Here is a 23,673-nt window from a genome sequence, read left to right on the forward strand (position 1 = left end):
GAGAGAATTCGAAACCAACTGATGTTCTGGTACAGGAAGGACCATTTACAAAATTGGAAACAATTATGAAAGTGTTCTAAGATCTCTGTATGATGGCATGTATATATATATATAGAGAGAGATAGATAGATATAGATCTCTGTATGTGTGTGTGTACAGCCGGTGCAGCGTGACGCAGAGGTGGTGGCGGAGGACGAACAGGTGTTCCTATGAAGATGTGTGTGTGTGTGTACAGCCGGTGCAGCGTGACGCAGAGGTGGTGGCGGAGGACGAACAGGTGTTCCTGATGAAGATGTGTGTGTGTGTGCAGCCGGTGCGGCGTGACGCAGAGGTGGTGGCGGAGGACGAACAGGTGTTCCTGATGAAGATGTGTGTGTGTGTGTACAGCCGGTGCAGCGTGACGCAGAGGTGGTGGCGGAGGACGAACAGGTGTTCCTATGAAGATGTGTGTGTGTGTGTACAGCCGGTGCAGCGTGACGCAGAGGTGGTGGCGGAGGACGAACAGGTGTTCCTATGAAGATGTGTGTGTGTGTGTACAGCCGGTGCAGCGTGACGCAGAGGTGGTGGCGGAGGACGAACAGGTGTTCCTGATGAAGATGTGTGTGTGTGTGTACAGCCGGTGCAGCGTGACGCAGAGGTGGTGGCGGAGGACGAACAGGTGTTCCTGATGAAGATGTGTGTGTGTGTGTACAGCCGGTGCAGCGTGACGCAGAGGTAGTGGCGGAGGACGAACAGGTGTTCCTGATGAAGATGTGTGTGTGTGTGTACAGCCGGTGCAGCGTGACGCAGAGGTGGCGGCGGAGGATGAACAGGTGTTCCTGATGAAGATGTGTGTGTGTGTGTACAGCCGGTGCAGCGTGACGCAGAGGTGGTGGCGGAGGACGAACAGGTGTTCCTGATGAAGATGTGTGTGTGTGTGTGTGTACAGCCGGTGCAGCGTGACGCAGAGGTGGTGGCGGAGGACGAACAGGTGTTCCTATGAAGATGTGTGTGTGTGTGTACAGCCGGTGCAGCGTGACGCAGAGGTGGTGGCGGAGGACGAACAGGTGTTCCTATGAAGATGTGTGTGTGTGTGTACAGCCGGTGCAGCGTGACGCAGAGGTGGTGGCGGAGGACGAACAGGTGTTCCTGATGAAGATGTGTGTGTGTGTGTACAGCCGGTGCAGCGTGACGCAGAGGTGGTGGCGGAGGACGAACAGGTGTTCCTATGAAGATGTGTGTGTGTGTGTACAGCCGGTGCAGCGTGACGCAGAGGTGGTGGCGGAGGACGAACAGGTGTTCCTATGAAGATGTGTGTGTGTGTGTACAGCCGGTGCAGCGTGACGCAGAGGTGGTGGCGGAGGACGAACAGGTGTTCCTGATGAAGATGTGTGTGTGTGTGTACAGCCGGTGCAGCGTGACGCAGAGGTAGTGGCGGAGGACGAACAGGTGTTCCTGATGAAGATGTGTGTGTGTGTACAGCCGGTGCAGCGTGACGCAGAGGTGGCGGCGGAGGATGAACAGGTGTTCCTGATGAAGATGTGTGTGTGTGTGTACAGCCGGTGCAGCGTGACGCAGAGGTGGTGGCGGAGGACGAACAGGTGTTCCTGATGAAGATGTGTGTGTGTGTGTGTGTACAGCCGGTGCAGCGTGACGCAGAGGTGGTGGCGGAGGACGAACAGGTGTTCCTATGAAGATGTGTGTGTGTGTGTACAGCCGGTGCAGCGTGACGCAGAGGTGGTGGCGGAGGACGAACAGGTGTTCCTATGAAGATGTGTGTGTGTGTGTACAGCCGGTGCAGCGTGACGCAGAGGTGGTGGCGGAGGACGAACAGGTGTTCCTGATGAAGATGTGTGTGTGTGTGTACAGCCGGTGCAGCATGACGCAGAGGTGGTGGCGGAGGACGAACAGGTGTTCCTGATGAAGATGTGTGTGTGTGTGTACAGCCGGTGCAGCGTGACGCAGAGGTGGTGGCGGAGGACGAACAGGTGTTCCTGATGAAGATGCAGGCTGTGCTGGCCAAGCAGGCAGCTTCAGGGGGGACCACTCCACCTGCAGGGGTAACAGGGCTTGGGAAACTGGCTTTTTTGGCGGGGCAGGGGGATGTTTTTGTTGTTAAAGGAAAAAAATCAATTTTGAAAGGTCAGCCTTTTACAAAAGAGTGGGTGGGGTTTGTATTTTGTTCAGTTGTGTTCATTTTTGTATTTTGTTGTTGTTGTTTTTGGTTGCGGAATGTTTATAAATGGAAATTGATTTATTTTATTATTTTATCTTTTCGTATTTTGTGGTGGTGTGCTTTTTGCATCAGGCATAGTGTGGTGTTAAAAAGCATTTCTGTGTGTGTGTGTGTGTGTGTGTGTGTGTGTTTGGTGGTGGTGATGGTATGTTGTGAGCAGATGTGTAAAACTGGTGAGATTTAAACACTGTGTTGTGGTATGATTTGTGTGATTGGTGTGTGTGTGTATGTTTGTGTACATGAACAGTGGTACATGGTGGATGTGTGTGTTGTAGTGTGACTGGTGTGTTAGGTGTGTGTGTGTCTGTGTACATGAAGAGTGGTACATGGTGGATGTGTGTGTTGTAGTGTGACTGGTGTGTTAGGTGTGTGTGTGTGTGTGTACATGAACAGTGGTACATGGTGGATGTGTGTGTTGTAGTATGACTGGTGTGTTAGGTGTGTGTGTGTCTGTGTACATGAACAGTGGTACATGGTGGATGTGTGTATTGTAATGTGACTGGTGTGTTAGGTGTGTGTGTGTGTACATGAAGAGTGGTACATGGTGGATGTGTGTATTGTAGTGTGACTGGTGTGTTAGGTGTGTGTGTGTTTGTGTACATGAACAGTGGTACATGGTGGATGTGTGTATTGTAATGTGACTGGTGTGTTAGGTGTGTGGTGTGTCTGTGTACATGAAGAGTGGTACATGGTGGATGTGTGTGTTGTAGTATGACTGGTGTGTTAGGTGTGTGTGTGTCTGTGTACATGAACAGTGGTACATGGTGGATGTGTGTATTGTAATGTGACTGGTGTGTTAGGTGTGTGTGTGTGTGTGTGTACATGAAGAGTGGTACATAGTGGATGTGTGTGTTGTAGTATGACTGGTGTGTTAGGTGTGTGTGTGTTTGTGTACATGAAGAGTGGTACATGGTGGATGTGTGTGTTGTAGTATGACTGGTGTGTTAGGTGTGTGGTGTGTCTGTGTACATGAAGAGTGGTACATAGTGGATGTGTGTGTTGTAGTGTGACTGGTGTGTTAGGTGTGTGTGTGTCTGTGTACATGAAGAGTGGTACATAGTGGATGTGTGTGTTGTAGTATGACTGGTGTGTTAGGTGTGTGTGTGTTTGTGTACATGAACAGTGGTACATAGTGGATGTGTGTGTTGTAGTATTCCCTCGCATCTTTTAAATCTCGTCTCAAAACTCACCTTTTCCCTCAGCAATAAGTTCAATTGTGGCAGGTCCACAACTACATGCATGTATATGAATGTGTATTGTGTGTGCGTGTGTTTATGTAAGTTTGTGCCTGCCTATGTGTGCGTATTTGTTAGGGTAGCTGTTAGATACACATGTATGTTAAAATGTATGTATGCAGTGTGTGTGTGTGTGCGTGCGTGCGTGTGTGTGTGCGCGTACGTGCGTGCGTGCGTGTGTGTGTGTGTGTGTGGTCACATTTTGGTGTGTGTATGTAACATAGATATAATGTTTTATGTTATCAAAAGCGTTTTTGTAAAGCACCTAGAGCAGATTTCTGTGTGTGTGTACATGAAGAGTGGTACATAGTGGATGTGTGTGTTGTAGTGTGACTGGTGTGTTAGGTGTGTGTGTGTGTGTGTACATGAAGAGTGGTACATAGTGGATGTGTGTGTTGTAGTGTGACTGGTGTGTTAGGTGTGTGTGTGTTGTGTACATGAAGAGTGGTACATAGTGGATGTGTGTGTTGTAGTGTGACTGGTGTGTTAGGTGTGTGTGTGTGTGTGTACATGAAGAGTGGTACATAGTGGATGTGTGTGTTGTAGTGTGACTGGTGTGTTAGGTGTGTGTGTGTGTGTGTACATGAAGAGTGGTACATAGTGGATGTGTGTGTTGTAGTGTGACTGGTGTGTTAGGTGTGTGTGTGTGTGTGTACATGAAGAGTGGTACATAGTGGATGTGTGTGTTGTAGTGTGACTGGTGTGTTAGGTGTGTGTGTGTGTGTGTACATGAAGAGTGGTACATAGTGGATGTGTGTGTTGTAGTGTGACTGGTGTGTTAGGTGTGTGTGTGTATGTAAATGTATATGCAGTGTGTGTGTGTGTGCGTGCGTGCGTGTGTGTGTGCGCGTACGTGCGTGCGTGCGTGTGTGTGTGTGTGTGTGGTCACATTTTGGTGTGTGTATGTAACATAGATATAATGTTTTATGTTATCAAAAGCGTTTTTGTAAAGCACCTAGAGCAGATTTCTGGATAGTGTGCTATATAAGTATCCATTATTATTATTATTATTATTATGACTGGTGTGTTAGGTGTGTGTGTGTGTGTACATGAAGAGTGGTACATAGTGGATGTGTGTGTTGTAGTGTGACTGGTGTGTTAGGTGTGTGTGTGTTTGTGTACATGAAGAGTGGTACATAGTGGATGTGTGTGTTGTAGTGTGACTGGTGTGTTAGGTGTGTGTGTGTCTGTGTACATGAAGAGTGGTACATAGTGGATGTGTGTGTTGTAGTATGACTGGTGTGTTAGGTGTGTGTGTGTGTGTGTGTACATGAAGAGTGGTACATAGTGGATGTGTGTGTTGTAGTGTGACTGGTGTAGGTGTGTGTGTCTGTGTACATGAAGAGTGGTACATAGTGGATGTGTGTGTTGTAGTATGACTGGTGTGTTAGGTGTGTGTGTGTGTGTGTACATGAAGAGTGGTACATAGTGGATGTGTGTGTTGTAGTGTGACTGGTGTGTTAGGTGTGTGTGTGTGTGTGTCTGTGTACAAGAACAGTGGTACATAGTGGATGTGTGTGCTGTAGTATGACTGGTGTGTTAGGTGTGTGTGTGTGTGTCTGTGTACAAGAACAGTGGTACATAGTGGATGTGTGTGTTGTAGTATGACTGGTGTGTTAGGTGTGTGTGTGTCTGTGTACAAGAACAGTGGTACATAGTGGATGTGTGTGTTGTTGTATGACTGGTGTGTTAGGTGTGTGTGTGTCTGTGTACATGAAGAGTGGTACATAGTGGATGTGTGTGTTGTAGTATGACTGGTGTGTTAGGTGTGTGTGTGTCTGTGTACAAGAACAGTGGTACATAGTGGATGTGTGTGTTGTAGTATGACTGGTGTGTTAGGTGTGTGTGTGTGTGTGTACATGAAGAGTGGTACATAGTGGATGTGTGTGTTGTAGTGTGACTGGTGTGTTAGGTGTGTGTGTGTGTGTGTACATGAAGAGTGGTACATGGTGGATGTGTGTGTTGTAGTGTGACTGGTGTGTTAGGTGTGTGTGTGTGTGTGTACATGAAGAGTGGTACATGGTGGATGTGTGTGTTGTAGTATGACTGGTGTGTTAGGTGTGTGTGTGTCTGTGTACATGAAGAGTGGTACATAGTGGATGTGTGTGTTGTAGTATGACTGGTGTGTTAGGTGTGTGTGTGTTTGTGTACATGAACAGTGGTACATAGTGGATGTGTGTGTTGTAGTATGACTGGTGTGTTAGGTGTGTGTGTGTGTGTACATGAAGAGTGGTACATAGTGGATGTGTGTGTTGTAGTGTGACTGGTGTGTTAGGTGTGTGTGTGTTTGTGTACATGAAGAGTGGTACATAGTGGATGTGTGTGTTGTAGTGTGACTGGTGTGTTAGGTGTGTGTGTGTCTGTGTACATGAAGAGTGGTACATAGTGGATGTGTGTGTTGTAGTGTGACTGGTGTGTTAGGTGTGTGTGTGTGTGTGTGTGTACATGAAGAGTGGTACATAGTGGATGTGTGTGTTGTAGTGTGACTGGTGTGTTAGGTGTGTGTGTGTGTCTGTGTACATGAAGAGTGGTACATAGTGGATGTGTGTGTTGTAGTGTGACTGGTGTGTTAGGTGTGTGTGTGTGTCTGTGTACATGAAGAGTGGTACATAGTGGATGTGTGTGTTGTAGTATGACTGGTGTGTTAGGTGTGTGTGTGTGTGTGTGTACATGAAGAGTGGTACATAGTGGATGTGTGTGTTGTAGTGTGACTGGTGTGTGGTGTGTCTGTGTACATGAAGAGTGGTACATAGTGGATGTGTGTGTTGTAGTATGACTGGTGTGTTAGGTGTGTGTGTGTGTGTGTGTATACATGAAGAGTGGTACATAGTGGATGTGTGTGTTGTAGTGTGACTGGTGTGTTAGGTGTGTGTGTGTGTGTGTCTGTGTACAAGAACAGTGGTACATAGTGGATGTGTGTGCTGTAGTATGACTGGTGTGTTAGGTGTGTGTGTGTGTGTGTCTGTGTACAAGAACAGTGGTACATAGTGGATGTGTGTGTTGTAGTATGACTGGTGTGTTAGGTGTGTGTGTGTGTGTGTCTGTGTACAAGAACAGTGGTACATAGTGGATGTGTGTGCTGTAGTATGACTGGTGTGTTAGGTGTGTGTGTGTGTGTGTCTGTGTACAAGAACAGTGGTACATAGTGGATGTGTGTGCTGTAGTATGACTGGTGTGTTAGGTGTGTGTGTGTCTGTGTACATGAACAGTGGTACATAGTGGATGTGTGTGTTGTAGTATGACTGGTGTGTTAGGTGTGTGTGTGTCTGTGTACAAGAACAGTGGTACATAGTGGATGTGTGTGTTGTAGTATGACTGGTGTGTTAGGTGTGTGTGTGTCTGTGTACAAGAACAGTGGTACATAGTGGATGTGTGTGTTGTAGTATGACTGGTGTGTTAGGTGTGTGTGTGTCTGTGTACATGAAGAGTGGTACATAGTGGATGTGTGTGTTGTAGTATGACTGGTGTGTTAGGTGTGTGTGTGTGTGTGTACATGAAGAGTGGTACATAGTGGATGTGTGTGTTGTAGTGTGACTGGTGTGTTAGGTGTGTGTGTGTGTGTGTACATGAAGAGTGGTACATGGTGGATGTGTGTGTTGTAGTGTGACTGGTGTGTTAGGTGTGTGTGTGTGTGTGTACATGAAGAGTGGTACATGGTGGATGTGTGTGTTGTAGTATGACTGGTGTGTTAGGTGTGTGTGTGTCTGTGTACATGAAGAGTGGTACATAGTGGATGTGTGTGTTGTAGTATGACTGGTGTGTTAGGTGTGTGTGTGTCTGTGTACATGAAGAGTGGTACATGGTGGATGTGTGTGTTGTAGTGTGACTGGTGTGTTAGGTGTGTGTGTGTGTGTGTACATGAAGAGTGGTACATGGTGGATGTGTGTGTTGTAGTATGACTGGTGTGTTAGGTGTGTGTGTGTCTGTGTACATGAAGAGTGGTACATAGTGGATGTGTGTGTTGTAGTATGACTGGTGTGTTAGGTGTGTGTGTGTCTGTGTACATGAAGAGTGGTACATGGTGGATGTGTGTGTTGTAGTGTGACTGGTGTGTTAGGTGTGTGTGTGTGTGTGTACATGAAGAGTGGTACATGGTGGATGTGTGTGTTGTAGTATGACTGGTGTGTTAGGTGTGTGTGTGTCTGTGTACATGAAGAGTGGTACATAGTGGATGTGTGTGTTGTAGTATGACTGGTGTGTTAGGTGTGTGTGTGTCTGTGTACATGAAGAGTGGTACATGGTGGATGTGTGTGTTGTAGTGTGACTGGTGTGTTAGGTGTGTGTGTGTGTGTGTGTACATGAAGAGTGGTACATAGTGGATGTGTGTGTTGTAGTGTGACTGGTGTGTTAGGTGTGTGTGTGTGTGTGTACATGAAGAGTGGTACATAGTGGATGTGTGTGTTGTAGTGTGACTGGTGTGTTAGGTGTGTGTGTGTCTGTGTACATGAAGAGTGGTACATAGTGGATGTGTGTGTTGTAGTGTGACTGGTGTGTTAGGTGTGTGTGTGTGTGTGTACATGAAGAGTGGTACATAGTGGATGTGTGTGTTGTAGTATGACTGGTGTGTTAGGTGTGTGTGTGTCTGTGTACATGAAGAGTGGTACATAGTGGATGTGTGTGTTGTAGTATGACTGGTGTGTTAGGTGTGTGTGTGTCTGTGTACATGAAGAGTGGTACATAGTGGATGTGTGTGTTGTAGTGTGACTGGTGTGTTAGGTGTGTGTGTGTCTGTGTACATGAAGAGTGGTACATAGTGGATGTGTGTGTTGTAGTGTGACTGGTGTGTTAGGTGTGTGTGTGTGTGTGTACATGAAGAGTGGTACATAGTGGATGTGTGTGTTGTAGTATGACTGGTGTGTTAGGTGTGTGTGTGTGTGTACATGAGCAGTGGTAGGCATACCTGCAGACAGATGACTGATGACGAGTGGCTCTGTGTGTACCTGGGGAGTGGTGACTGATTGCAGGAGGCGTCCTCACCACGTCCATCCCGGCCACAGGCCCAGCGCACACCTGAACGGGCAGGTGGGGCCCAGACCTCCCCCATGCGCGGAAAGGTACCCCCCGAACATGTACGCATGCCTTTCTGGCTTTGTGCTTTTTTCTGACCTTTTCTACACTGGATACATTTCTGTCCTGTGATCCTTCTTTGTGCGGCGCTGAGGCCAGTTGGTTGGCATTTGTGAAGAAATAGTGTTGGAAGTGTGTACAAAGAGACAGTAACTTTGTTGCATTGACATTTGTTTTGGCCCTTTTTTTCTGTCAGAAAATGTTGCTGCACAGAGTGGAGATGTGATGTGTGAAACATGGAAGAGAAATGACTGGCAGCAACTGTGTGACTGTGAGCTTTGCTGAGTAGTGACTCTGTCTGTTGTGAACAGATTATGCAAATCTGGAAAACTGATGATCAGTTTGGGACAAAGAATCTGTTGTGAATAGATTCTGCATGTCTGGAAACTCATTGGAAATTGATTTTGCTTGATGAATGCGGAATCCAGTTCTCTGTTCATCGGCATAATGGTTATTTCTGTATTGCTTCTTTTTTTAAACTGGATTATTGAAGTTTGTGAAAGTACGCTTTCTTTTGTATGATTTTTTTTTATCCATAGTGACAAGAAATATTCAATTTTTTTGTTTGTGGAAATTTATGGAAAATCATTTTGTTTTTATGTCAGGTCATGGGCATTTTCTTGGGGGAGTGGGGGTATTTTCACTGTCACCTTGGGTTCCTTGATTTCTGACATGAATAATCATTCATGTGAGATTTAAAGATGAAGGGGTGGACTTGTAGCCATGTGTTTGCTGCGTCTGTCAAAGAAGGGTCACTGTGATAGGTGTGTGATGAATGTTGTATGCTGTGCTTGGAACCTCCAGTTATCTTTCACTATCTTGGACTGAACCATGTGAAGGATGATTGATTTGAGGCCTTGATTTGATCCTCCTGTAGGCTTCCCCTAGGGATTTCCATTGTCACTGTCTGATCCAAGCTTTGCACAGTGGCCAAACCATGAGTGATGAGGTTTAACTGAGGCTTGGTTATTGCTAGTTGAAACGTGATGACAGGTCCAGCCATGTGAAGTGCTGATGTCAGCAGTGGATTTGTGCAGGTTGTTTAGTTCCATACAGTCACTGTCACTGGTTGTTGAAGGGTGTGAGGGGCCAGGGAAAGACAACTTTTTCGAGTCATGTTTCACAGTGGAAAACTTCAGAGATATAAATTTTTTTAAATGTGTTGAAGGTCTAGACCTCAGTATGAGGTGAGGGCGTCTCTTTCATTCCAGATGTATGTCTGTTAATCTGTTTAATGGTGTCAGTGTTATATGAAGACAGTATCTTCCACTGTGTAGTGTAGATACTACGAAGATCATATCTTCCATTGCATAGTGTAAATACAGTTTGAAAACAGTATCTTTCATTGCCTAGTGTAAATACAGTATGGAAATTATATATCTTCCATAGCATAGTGTAAATACAGTGTGAAGATGAAGACTTTATCTTCCATTGCATAGTGTAAATACAGTATGAAGATGAAGACTTTATCTTCCATTGCATAGTGTAAATACAGTGTGAAGATGAAGACTTTATCTTCCATTGCATAGTGTAAATACAGTATGAAGATGAAGACTTTATCTTACATTGCATAGTGTAATACAGTATGAAGACTGTAACTTCCATTGCATATTGTAAATGCATTATGAAGACTATACCAAGCATGTATCTGTATCAGTGCATTTCTAACTAACGTAATGTATTGGAATCTCACCTTTGTGTACAGCTTTCTATAAACATGTATGTTTTATCAAACTAACTGCATTTATTGGGTACTACTTTTTTCCCATGAGCATTACTCTGCATCTGATTGCCTTGTTATTGCAGACATTGCTCTTTTCCTTCTGTCAGGTCTTACACTTCAAAACAGTGTGTGTTTGTGTGTGTGTGTGTGCGTGCTTGCATTCGTGCGCGCATGCGTTCTGCGTACTGTTCTTTTTCCACAGTCGACTCATCTGGTCCTGTTGTTTCTGGCTGTTCAGTGACTGTTGTCTTGATGTCGGTCATTTTTCTTCTGCGCTGTCACCCTGAACAAGAGTTGTTTTGATGTTCACAGGCTTCAGTGTACCTTCTGATTTACTGTCATGATGGCTTCCACAAATCTGTTTCTTTGAAGGATGACCGTCTTTTTGTAGAATCTGACGTCATAGGTGTTGATGTGGTGTTACACACACCGTCTGTGTCTTCTGAGAAAGGTAAAGAGGGAAGATGAGTTGTCAGTTTGTGACAGCTGTAAAACTGATTTCCTGATTTGTCAGTGGACACATGAGCACATGTGCTTTGTGTGTGTGTATGTTTCATGTGCATGTGTGCTTCAGTGATTTCTGTCACCTCCATGCTTGCTGGTATGCATTTGCATGCACAGAATTGCAAGCACGCATGGGTACATGTTAGTGCAAATGTGTGTGCACTACATATCCATGTATGCAGACGTGTGCACACATGAAAGCGTGCGTCATGCATCCAGCACCAGTGTCCCCCCCTCTCCACTGACATACATGTGCACAACAACATACACTCTCATTGTCACTGTGTATGGGAGTTGGACACTTTTAATGAAAAAAATTGTAAATGTTTTTTAAATATGGTGGTCTCCTGGGGAATATAGCACGCATAGACATTCTGACTCATGCAGAAACAAGCAGATTTTCATCATAATTTTGTGGAAGGCATGGATTGTGTATATATGCACATACACACATACATTCTCTCTCTCTCTCTCTCTCTTTCTCTCTGTTTATATGTAACAGACTTGGTGATAAGGGGCTTTAATTTTCATAAGAGATTTAAGGAACTAAAACATCATTGTTCGCAAGCGCCAGATGTGTAATGGATATAATTAAGGATTTGGATAATGGGATTAAAACATAAAAGGATAATTTTTTATCTGTGTTATGGATCAGTATCCTGTCAGCGACGCCACTTTTGTAGCCGTGTTATGAACCGAGTGGTGGTATACAAGGGGACGGTACAAAAGAAATAACTGATTACTGAATTAAAGAGTATGAAAGTAAAAGGATAGAAAAGATCCACACAAAGGCCGGTACAAAAGAAATAACTGATTACTGAATTAAAGAGCATGAAGGTAAAAGGATAGAAAAGATCCACACAAAGGCCGGTACAAAAGAAATAACTGATTACTGAATTAAAGAGCATGAAGGTAAAAGGATAGAAAAGATCCACACAAAGGCCGGTACAAAAGAAATAACTGATTACTGAATTAAAGAGCATGAAGGTAAAAGGATAGAAAAGATCCACACAAAGGCCGGTACAAAAGAAATAACTGATTACTGAATTAAAGAGCATGAAGGTAAAAGGATAGAAAAGATCCACACAAAGGCCAGAGACATGCAGAGTGAGGGAGTGAAAAAGGCAGTGATTTGCAGGCTTGTACAGTTGAAGAACTAAAAGCTCTCCCACAGTGTTTATCAATGTTGGATTGGGAACACCAGAGATTCTGTCATTACAGTTTCAGTTTCACTTTCTCAAGGAGGCGTCACTGCGTTCGGACAAATCCATACACGCTACACCACATCTGTTGAGCAGATGCCTGACCAGCAGCATAACCCAACGCGCTTAGTCAGGCCTTGAGTGCATGCTTACATATTTGTGTACCTATGAAAGTGGATTTCATTTTACGTAATTTCGCCAGAGGACAACACTCTCGTTGCCATGGGTTCTTTTTCAGTGCGCCAAGTGCGTGCTGCACACGGGACCTCGGTTTATCGTCTCATCCGAAAGACTAGACGCTCAGTTTGATTTTCCAGTCAAACTTAGGAGAAAGGGCGAGAGCGGGATTCGAACCCACACCCTCACGGACTCTCTGTATTGGCAGCTGAGCGTCTTAACCATTCTGCCACCTTCCTTCTGTCATTATTGGAAGAGTAACAAGACCTGAAAGGGCATGTTTGCTTAAAAGGTCAGAAATATACTGAGGTGCACTTCCAGCAATCACTTGAAAGGAGATACATGAGATGTTGTACTTGATGCTCCACTGGAAGCCAGTAGAGTTCCTTAAAGAGAGGTCTACAATGCTGGAACTTCTGCGCCTTTAAAATGAGCATGGCAGCACAATGTTTTCGCATGTTGGAGAGGTTTGAGGAGTCTCTGTGGACAGCCAGCAAGAAGGGAATTGTAATAGCCTAGCCTTGATAAAGTGCATGCACAAACTAACATTCTGGTTGTTTCTAATGTGAATTATTTGCACATGGAGCTGATAGTCAGAGTTCAAGATGTGCAGTCTGTCATGTTTTTGTGACATGTTAATGTAATGAGAGATTTTGATCAAAGTAAAACCAAGGTGACATTCATGATCGGAAAATGAGATAGCCCTGTTTTCAAGGAAGGGACAGGGGGAAGAGAGAAGAGGTGACATGAGAATTCTGTAACTTTGCAAGAGACAGAATGTGTGATTTTTATGTACAAAGAGATAGAATGTGTGATGGAGTAATGTGTGATTAAGTTCATTTCTATATAATGGTACAAAGAGATGGATTGTGTGATACAAGGTAGTGTTCATTTCTGTGTAACTGTACAAAGAGGCAGATTGTGTGATTGAGCTAGTGTTCATTTCTATGTAACGGTACAAAGAGACGGATTGTGTGATATGAGGTAGTGTTCATTTCTATGTAACTGTACAAAGAGGCAGATTGTGTGATTGAGGTAGTGTTCATTTCTATGTAACGGTACAAAGAGACTGACTGTGTGATTGAGCTAGTGTTCATTTCTATGTAACTGTACAAAGAGGCAGATTGTGTGATTGAGGTAGTGTTCATTTCTATGTAACTGTACAAAGAGGCAGATTGTGTGATTGAGGTAGTGTTCATTTCTATGTAACTGTACAAAGAGGCGGATTGTGTGATTGAGGTAGTGTTCATTTCTATGTAACGGTACAAAGAGACTGACTGTGTGATTGAGCTAGTGTTCATTTCTATGTAACGGTACAAAGAGGCAGATTGTGTGATTGAGCTAGTGTTCATTTCTATGTAACGGTACAAAGAGACGGATTGTGTGATTGAGGTAGTGTTCATTTCTATGTAACGGTACAAAGAGGCAGATTGTGTGATTGAGCTAGTGTTCATTTCTATGTAACGGTACAAAGAGACGAGGATTGTGTGATTGAGGTAGTGTTCATTTCTATGTAACAGTACAAAGAGGCAGATTGTGTGATTGAGCTAGTGTTCATTTCTATGTAACGGTACAAAGAGACTGACTGTGTGATTGAGCTAGTGTTCATTTCTATGTAATGGTGCAAAGAGACGGATTGTGTGATTGAGCTAGTGTTCATTTCTATGTAACGGTACAAAGAGGCAGATTGTGTGATTGAGGTAGTGTTCATTTCTATGTAACGGTACAAAGAGACGGATTGTGTGATTGAGGTAGTGTTCATTTCTATGTAACTGTACAAAGAGACGGATTGTGTGATTGAGGTAGTGTTCATTTCTATGTAACGGTACAAAGAGACGGATTGTGTGATTGAGGTAGTGTTCATTTCTATGTAACGGTACAAAGAGACGGATTGTGTGATTGAGGTAGTGTTCATTTCTATGTAACGGTACAAAGAGACGGATTGTGTGATTGAGGTAGTGTTCATTTCTATGTAACTGTACAAAGAGACGGATTGTGTGATTGAGGTAGTGTTCATTTCTATGTAATGGTACAAAGAGACGGATTGTGTGATTGAGGTAGTGTTCATGTCTATGTAACGGTACAAAGAGACGGATTGTGTGATTGAGGTAGTGTTCATTTCTATGTAATGGTACAAAGAGACGGATTGTGTGATTGAGGTAGTGTTCATTTCTATGTAACGGTACAAAGAGGCAGATTGTGTGATTGAGGTAGTGTTCATTTCTATGTATGTCCACTGTTGCCTGTCAGGAAAGTGGCCCACAGCTAGCTGCCTTGGATGACCCTTGTCAGTGGGCATGGAGACTGCCCTCCCCTTCCAGAGGAGTGTGAACTTTGAATTTGATGCACACTCCAGTGTCCTAATCTAAAGAGAGGATTGGTGTGCTTGCTGAATGGAACTGCCAGTTTCCTTTGTTGATCCTCTTGTTTGGACAGCAGACGGCAGTGTTAGGTGTTGAAAACCCACTTCTTGAAACAAATGTAGATCACCCCTGCACTAGTGCATTGTTCTCATGGTGTACTTCTTGTGTGTGTGTGTGTGTGTGTGTGTGTGTGTGTAGTGTAACTATCTTTGAATGTGTGTATATCATTTTGTTTACCCTGTTTTTGTAAAGTGCCTGGAGCTCTATTTAGAGAATAGGCACCATACAAATTAACATTATTACGATTATTATTATCATTTATTTCACTTTTTTAGTGTGATTTTCATCTTGTTTTCCAGTCATGCAGGTTGGAGTGTAGGGATGAATGATCAGAACAAACTCTGTAGCCAAGGAGCCCTTTAACTCACTCAGTATGGCCAGTCCTCTCTTTTCCTCTACACATACCCCTCGGATGTCCTGTGGGTGTCTGAATGACCCAACCTTTAGCTTCCGTCGTCAGAATTGTGGTATTCTTTGTCAACATTCACCTCTTCAGTATAAGAGCCTTCCGCTTGCAATATTTTGATGATGGTAATTGGGGTGAAACGCTGTTAATGTCAGTCGTCTCTTTCACCGTTCGTATGGAGAGAGTTAACAAGAGAAGAATAGTCCTTTTCTTTTAAGAGAGGAGTCACGGTTATGAGAGGAGTCCCTTTCATGTAAGAGAAGAATCCCTTTTAACAGATGTCCCTTTTTAGGAGATGAGTTCCTTTTATTTGAGAGAAGAGTCCTTTTCTTTTAGCTTTCTTTCAAAAGATAGTCGCTTTCTTTTACCTTTCATTGTCCCTTTTTTTTTTTTTTTTTTAAACCATTGGAGATGAATGAGTCCCTTTCTTGACCATTCTTTTTAAAAGATGTGTCCCTTCTTTTAGCTTTCTTTAGAATGACAAGAAATGAGTTTCTTTGTTTTACCTTTCTTTAAAGAAATGCATCCCTGTTATTTACCTTTCTTTTAAGAGATGGATCAGTCCCTCTCTTTTAAAAGAGGAGTCCTTGTTGTTGACCTTTCTTTTAAGAGATGAGCCTTTGTTTTAAGAGATGAATGCTGCCATGTGTGTTGTCACTGTGTGTGTGGGGAGGGAGAGGAGGGGGGGGGACAGAACCACCTGTGTTATAGTGATTTCACTGTGTGTGGCAGGACCTGTGTGATGTCACTGTCGTCAGTGTGTTATAGTGATGTTACTGTTGTCACAGTGTGTGTCAGGACCTGTATGTTGTTTTGACGTCACTGTTGTCACTGTGTGTTGTCAGTGTGTCTTGTAGTGATGTCACTGTTGTCCCTGTGTGTCAGGACCTGTGTGTTGTAGCGATGTCACTGTGTTGTCAGTGTGTGTTGTAGTGATGTCAGTGTGTGTTGTAGTGATGTCACTGTGTGTGTCAGGACCTGTGCGTTGTAGTGATATCACAGTGTGTTGTCAGTGTTGTCACTGTGTGTTGTAGTGATGTCACTGTGTGTTGTCAGTGTTGTCACTGTGTGTTGTAGTGATGTCACTGTGTGATGGCACTGTGTGTTGCAGTGATGTCACTGTGTGTTGTTGTGTTGTCACTGTGTGATGTCACTGTGTGTTGTGATGTCACTGTGTGTTGTAGTGATGTCACTGTGTCATGTCAGTGTGTGTTGTAGTGATGTCCTTGATGTCACTGTGTGATGTCAGTCATGTCACCTTGTGATGTTGGTGTCGTCACTGTGTGTTGTAGTGATGTCAGTGATGTCGCTGTGTGTTGTAGGGATGTCAATATGTGCTGTAGTGATGTTGCTGTGTGTTTTAGTGATGTCAGTATGTGTTGTAGTGATGTCACTGTGTGTTGTAGTGATGTCAGCTGTGTGTTGTAGGGGATGTCAATATGTGCCTGTAGTGATGTCACTGTGTGGTTTTAGTGATGTCAGTATGTGTTGTAGTGATGTCACTGTGTGTTGTAGGGATGTCAGTATGTGTTGTAGTGATGTCGCTGTGTAATGTAGTGATGTCGCTGTGTGATGTAGTGATGTGATTGTGTAGTGATGTCACAGTTTGATGTCAATGATGTCACTGTTTGATGTTGGTGTCGTCACTGTGTGTTGTAGTGATGTCAGTGATGTCGTTGTAGTGATGTCGTGTTGTAGTGATGTCAGTGATGTTGCTGTGTGTTTTAGTGATGTCAGTATGTGTTGTAGTGATGTCACTGTGTGCTGTAGTGATGTTGTTGTGTTGTAGTGATGTCACTGTGTGCTGTAGTGATGTCACTGTGTTGTAGTGATAACAGCGATGTCACTGTGTGTTGTAATGATGTCAATGTGTGTTGTAGTGATGACTGTCAGTGTTGTCACTGTGTGATGTCAGATGTCATGTTGATGTCACTGTTGTTCACTGTGTGTTGTAGTGATGGGCTGTCAGTGTTGTCTCTGTGTGATGTCAGTTGAGGTCACTGTTGATGTCGGTGTTGTCCACTGTGTGATGCACTGTTTGATGTCTCTGTGTGGTGTCTAATAAGGTACTGTGTGTTGGTCACTGTTGTCACTGCGTGATGTCCACTGTGTGGTGCATGAAATGTCACTGTTTGATGTCACTGTGATGTCGGTGTTGTCACTGTTTAATGTTGTGGGGATGCCAGTATGTCACTTGTGTTGATGTCACTGTGTTAGTGATGTCACAATGTGATGTTGGTGTTGTCACTGAGTGATGTCATGTCACTGTTCGATGTCGGTGTTGTTACTGTTTAATGTTGTTGTGATGCCAGTGATGTCAGTGTATGAGGTCAGTGATGTCCACAATTGTTGATGTTGGGGTTGTCACTGAGTGATGTCAGTTTTGTCATTGTGTGATGTCAGTGTATGATGTCAGTGATGTCACTGTGTGATGTTGGTGTTGTCACTGAGTGATGTCAGTTTTGTCATTGTGTGATGTCAGTGTATGATGTCAGTGATGTCACTGTGTGATGTTGGTGTTGTCACTGAGTGATGTCAGTTTTGTCATTGTGTGATGTCAGTGTATGATGTCAGTAATGTCACTGTGTGATGTCAGTGTTGTCACTGTGTGTCAGGACCCCAAGGCGGCCGGACCCCAGGGCCAGGCCACAGAAGGAATGCTGGCCAACTTCTTTAACAGCCTGCTGAACAAAAAGACTGGAGCTGCTGTCGCCGGCAAAGGTGGGGGATGGGGTTGCTGGGATTGGTGGTGGTGGTGGTGGTGGTGGAAGCTGATGTGGGGTGTGCATTGGGATGGAGCTGGGTTGGATTTGTTGTTATTTTGTGGGTTAAATTAGCATTAGAAAATAATAAAAAAAATAGCACTCACTGGACAAACTTTTTAGAGCATAGTTACATACAGTCATCTGACTCCTCGTTGATTTTTTCTCCTCACACACTCATACACACACACTGATTAAAAATGCAGACTTATGTAAATGACTGATAGGTACACAGGTTGGACCTTGCTGTTCAGTAACCAGTACAGAGGGGTTGATGAATTTCTCCCCACCCTTTCATACTAAATGAAAAAAGTGCAAACAACTGAAGAGGAGATGCTGATGATTTTTATCCTTATAAGAGAGAGATGGACGGAACATTCATTATTGTATGAAGGCTGTGGCTCTCATGAAAGGGATGAAGTGGGCAGACACTGTAACACAACTAGATGTCCTTTTCTCTCAAAGCACAAAATGATTAGCTGCAATTTAAGCAGTGCACACCAGACATGAAATAACTACATTTTAATTACACATACTTAACCGTGACCCAACTAGTGCTGACTCCGGCATGTGTGTGTATGCATGTTGCAGTGCACACCAAATAAGTAATGACTGCATATGTGTATGTGTACGTATGAGTGGGGGGGAGCAAGGTTAGTAGGTATATATGCGTTAGAATGTATGTTTATATGAATATATGCATTGTGTTTGTGTGTAATACTAAATAGTTTGTTGAGTATGTTTTGGTGTTCATAACTATATGTCTGATTGATACGATGTGTTATGTATAATATGTGTTTTGTAAAGCACCTAGAGGAGTTTTCTTGACAGAGTGCTGTATGACTATTGATAATTGTTATTATGATAAAACTGTAAAAAAAATAAATAAATAAATAAGGGAGAGAGGCAGACATGTCAGTGTGTGTGATCACTGTAACAGGGAGAGAGGCAGACATGTCAGTGTGTGTGATCACTGTAACAGGGAGAGAGGCAGACAGGTCAGTGTGTGTGATCATTGTAACAGAGGCAGACATGTCAGTGTGTGTGATCACTGTAACAGGGGCAGACATGTCAGTGTGTGTGATCACTGTAACAGGGAGAGAGGCAGACATGTCAGTGTGTGTGATCACTGTAACAGGGAGAGAGGCAGACATGTCAGTGTGTGTGATCACTGTAACAGGGAGAGAGGCAGACATGTCAGTGTGTGTGATCACTGTAACAGGGAGAGAGGCAGACATGTCAGTGTGTGTGATCGCTGTAACAGGGAGAGAGGCAGACATGTCAGTCTGTGTGATCACTGTAACAGGGAGAGGGGCAGACATGTCAGTGTGTGTGATCGCTGTAACAGGGAGAGAGGCAGACATGTCAGTGTGTGTGATCACTGTAACAGGGAGAGAGGCAGACATGTCAGTGTGTGTGATCACTGTAACAGGGAGAGAGGCAGACATGTCAGTCTGTGTGATCGCTGTAACAGGGAGAGAGGCAGACATGTCAGTCTGTGTGATCACTGTAACAGGGAGAGGGGCAGACAGGTCAGTGTGTGTGATCACTGTAACAGAGGCAGACAGGTCAGTGTGTGTGATCACTGTAACAGGGAGAGAGGCAGACATGTCAGTGTGTGTGATCACTGTAACAGGGAGAGAGGCAGACAGGTCAGTGTGTGTGATCACTGTAACAGGGAGAGAGGCAGACATGTCAGTGTGTGTGATCACTGTAACAGGGAGAGAGGCAGACATGTCAGTGTGTGTGATCACTGTAACAGGGAGAGAGGCAGACATGTCAGTGTGTGTGATCGCTGTAACAGGGAGAGAGGCAGACATGTCAGTGTGTGTAATCACTGTATCAGAGGCAGACATGTCAGTGTGTGTGATCACTGTAACAGGGAGAGAGGCAGACATGTCAGTGTGTGTGATCACTGTAACAGGGAGAGAGGCAGACATGTCAGTGTGTGTGATCACTGTAACAGAGGCAGACATGTCAGTGTGTGTGATCACTGTAACAGAGGCAGACAGGTCAGTGTGTGTGATCACTGTAACAGAGGCAGACATGTCAGTGTGTGTGATCATTGTAACAGAGGCAGACATGTCAGTGTGTGTGATCACTGTAACAGAGGCAGACAGGTCAGTGTGTGTGATCACTGTAACAGAGGCAGACATGTCAGTGTGTGTGATCACTGTAACAGAGGCAGACATGTCAGTTGTGTGATCACTGTAACAGAGGCAGACAGGTCAGTGTATGTGATCACTGTAACAGAGGCAGACAGGTCAGTGTATGTGATCATTGTAACAGAGGCAGACAGGTCAGTGCAGCACTGTGTGTGATCACTGTAACAGAGGCAGACAGGTCAGTGTGTGTGATCACTGTAACAGAGGCAGACAGGTCAGTGTGTGTGATCACTGTAACAGAGGCAGACAGGTCAGTGTGTGTGATCACTGTAACAGAGGCAGACAGGTCAGTGTGTGTGATCATTGTAACAGAGGCAGACATGTCAGTTGTGTGATCATTGTAACAGAGGCAGACATGTCAGTGTGTGTGATCACTGTAACAGAGGCAGACAGGTCAGTGTGTGTGATCACTGTAACAGAGGCAGACATGTCAGTGTGTGTGATCACTGTAACAGAGGCAGACAGGTCAGTGTATGTGATCACTGTAACAGAGGCAGACAGGTCAGTGTATGTGATCACTGTAACAGAGGCAGACAGGTCAGTGCAGCACTGTGTGTGATCACTGTAACAGAGGCAGACAGGTCAGTGTGTGTGATCACTGTAACAGAGGCAGACAGGTCAGTGTGTGTGATCACTGTAACAGAGGCAGACAGGTCAGTGTGTGTGATCACTGTAACAGAGGCAGACAGGTCAGTGCAGCACTGTGTGTGCAGACAAAGCTGCTGTGACACGGGATGCTGCTGCGGAGTTGGAGCGGTTGCGGGGGAAGAAGGGGGTTCCAGAGGCTGCGGCCAATGACACAGGGGCCTCGGGGTCCTGAGGGGGCCACCCCACACAGTTTTCCCTGCCATGGACCACAGGACACTCGCCCACCAGCCCCCTCTATGCCAGTCTTCATCCCTTCGCCTTCATCATCATCATCATCATCATCATGGCTGCAACCCTTCATCCATCTTGACCATCATCCCAAGGCTGGCTGTGCGTGGCATGGCTGATGACGACGATGACTGTGACAGAAAAGAGGCTGTGTGAATGGAGGAGAGGGAGGAGAGGAAAGGACAAGAGATCACAGTGGTTCCTTCAACACCAAGCATTACAGCAAGACGCTTTTACCTGGATCAACTGGTGACAGTATGTCCATGACGGCTGATGGGCCCCTTTACCTGTGCTGCAACACTGCTCACTTCTGTCTTGGGTCTTTCTTTCTCTATTTTTTTCTGCAACTCTGCCCACATGGCCTGTTTCTACACCCTCTTACTATGACAGTTCACACCGCCTGTTTCTACACCCTCTTACTATGACTCAGTTCACACAACCTGTTTCTACACCCTCTTACTATGACTCAGTTCACACAGCCTGTTTCTACACCCTCTTACTATGACTCAGTTCACACGACCTGTTTCTACACCCTCTTACTATGACTCAGTTCACACAACCTGTTTCTACACCCTCTTACTATGACTCAGTTCACACAGCCTGTTTCTACACCCTCTTACTATGACTCAGTTCACACGACCTGTTTCTACACCCTCTTACTATGACTCAGTTCACACGACCTGTTTCTACACCCTCTTACTATGACTCAGTTCACACGACCTGTTTCTACACCCTCTTACTATGACTCAGTTCACACGACCTGTTTCTACACCCTCTTACTATGACTCAGTTCACACGACCTGTTTCTACACCCTCTTACTATGACTCAGTTGACACGACCTGTTTCTACACCCTCTTACTATGACTCAGTTGACACGACCTGTTTCTACACCCTCTTACTATGACTCAGTTCACACGACCTGTTTCTACACCCTCTTACTATGACTCAGTTCACACAACCTGTTTCTACACCCTCTTACTATGACTCAGTTCACACGACCTGTTTCTACACCCTCTTACTATGACTCAGTTCACACAGCCTGTTTCTACACCCTCTTACTATGACTCAGTTCACACAACCTGTTTCTACACCCTCTTACTATGACTCAGTTCACACGACCTGTTTCTACACCCTCTTACTATGACTCAGTTCACACGACCTGTTTCTACACCCTCTTACTATGACTCAGTTCACACGACCTGTTTCTACACCCTCTTACTATGACTCAGTTCACACGACCTGTTTCTACACCCTCTTACTATGACTCAGTTCACACGACCTGTTTCTACACCCTCTTACTATGACTCAGTTCACACGACCTGTTTCTACACCCTCTTACTATGACTCAGTTCACACGACCTGTTTCTACACCCTCTTTTCTTGTGGCCTTTGTTGTGGCCCAGGGTTGTCCATTTCTCCCTTGTTGCTTTGAACCGGTCAGTGGTTGATCCTTCAGTCTCAAACCAAGGACCTCAGATGCTGGATGAATTTGAAATAAGTGTTTTGGCTCATTGAAGAAATAGTGTGATGGAATCAAGTACTGTTCTGCAGTTGTTCAGATGAGACAGTAAACTGAGGTCCCCTGTGCAACATGCATTAAGTGCATGTAAAAGAACCTATGGCAACAAAAGTGTTGTCCCTGGCGAAATTCTATAGAAAAATCCACTTGCTACTAAAATACCAACCAGAAGAGTCGTGGGGATGAGGTGATTGTTTGAATCTCACCCTTTGTAGTGTTGAATACTTCATTTTGATGAGAAGAGGGGAAAGAACCATAGGAATTCTCCCTTTCTAGCGTTTGATACTTCATTTTGATGAGAAGAGGGGAAAGAACCATAGGAATTCTCCCTTTCTAGCGTTGAATACTTCATTTTGATGAGAAGAGGGGAAAGAACCATAGGAATTCTTCCTTTCTAGTGTTGAATACTTCATTTTGATGAGAAGAGGGGAAAGAACCATAGGAATTCTCCCTTTCTAGCGTTTGATACTTCATTTTGATGAGAAGAGGGGAAAGAACCATAGGAATTCTCCCTTTCTAGTGTTGAATACTTCATTTTGATGAGAAGAGGGGAAAGAACCATAGGAATTCTCCCTTTCTAGTGTTGAATACTTCATTTTGATGAGAAGAGGGGAAAGAACCATAGGAATTCTCCCTTTCTAGTGTTGAATACTTTATTTTGATGAGAAGAGGGGAAAGAACCATAGGAATTCTCCCTTTCTAGTGTTGAATACTTCATTTTGATGAGAAGAGGGGAAAGAACCATAGGAATTCTCCCTTTCTAGTGTTGAATACTTCATTTTGATGAGAAGAGGGGAAAGAACCATAGGAATTCTCCCTTTCTAGTGTTGAATACTTCATTTTGATGAGAAGAGGGGAAAGAACCATAGGAATTCTTCCTTTCTAGCGTTTGATACTTCATTTTGATGAGAAGAGGGGAAAGAACCATAGGAATTCTCCCTTTCTAGCGTTTGATACTTCATTTTGATGAGAAGAGGGGAAAGAACCATAGGAATTCTCCCTTTCTAGCGTTTGATACTTCATTTTGATGAGAAGAGGGGAAAGAACCATAGGAATTCTCCCTTTCTAGCGTTTGATACTTCATTTTGATGAGAAGAGGGGAAAGAACCATAGGAATTCTCCCTTTGTAGTGTTGAATACTTCATTTTGATGAGAAGAGGGGAAAGAACCATAGGAATTCTCCCTTTCTAGCGTTTGATACTTCATTTCGATGAGAAGAGGGGAAATAATCATAGGAATTCTCCCTTTCTAGCGTTTGATACTTCATTTTGATGAGAAGGGAAAGAACCATAGGAATTCTCCCTTTCTAGCGTTTGATACTTCATTTTGATGAGAAGAGGGGAAAGAACCATAGGAATTCTTCCTTTCTAGCGTTTGATACTTCATTTTCACCTTGTT

At 44.2% G+C, this 23,673-nt stretch overlaps 1 protein-coding gene across 2 annotated transcripts in view; it reads left to right on the forward strand.

Annotated features, from left to right (window-relative positions):
* Positions 1 to 22,851, forward strand: part of LOC143285906 (cytoplasmic dynein 1 light intermediate chain 2-like) — a 45,712-nt gene extending 22,861 nt beyond the window's left edge. The window contains exons 9-12 of one of the 2 annotated variants that reach the window (XM_076593356.1): positions 1,926 to 2,039; positions 8,415 to 8,519; positions 17,568 to 17,673; positions 20,593 to 22,851. In XM_076593356.1, coding sequence (XP_076449471.1) covers positions 1,926 to 2,039; positions 8,415 to 8,519; positions 17,568 to 17,673; positions 20,593 to 20,699 — 432 coding nt within the window. In that variant the 3' untranslated portion in view covers positions 20,700 to 22,851. The remainder of the gene's footprint in view (positions 1 to 1,925; positions 2,040 to 8,414; positions 8,520 to 17,567; positions 17,674 to 20,592) is intronic. The other variant, XM_076593357.1, reaches the window with a different exon arrangement.
* The last annotated feature ends 822 nt before the right edge of the window (positions 22,852 to 23,673 follow it).

The sequence above is a fragment of the Babylonia areolata genome, chromosome 9 (genome assembly GCF_041734735.1).
Source record: "Babylonia areolata isolate BAREFJ2019XMU chromosome 9, ASM4173473v1, whole genome shotgun sequence".
Lineage (NCBI taxonomy): Eukaryota > Metazoa > Mollusca > Gastropoda > Neogastropoda > Buccinidae > Babylonia > Babylonia areolata.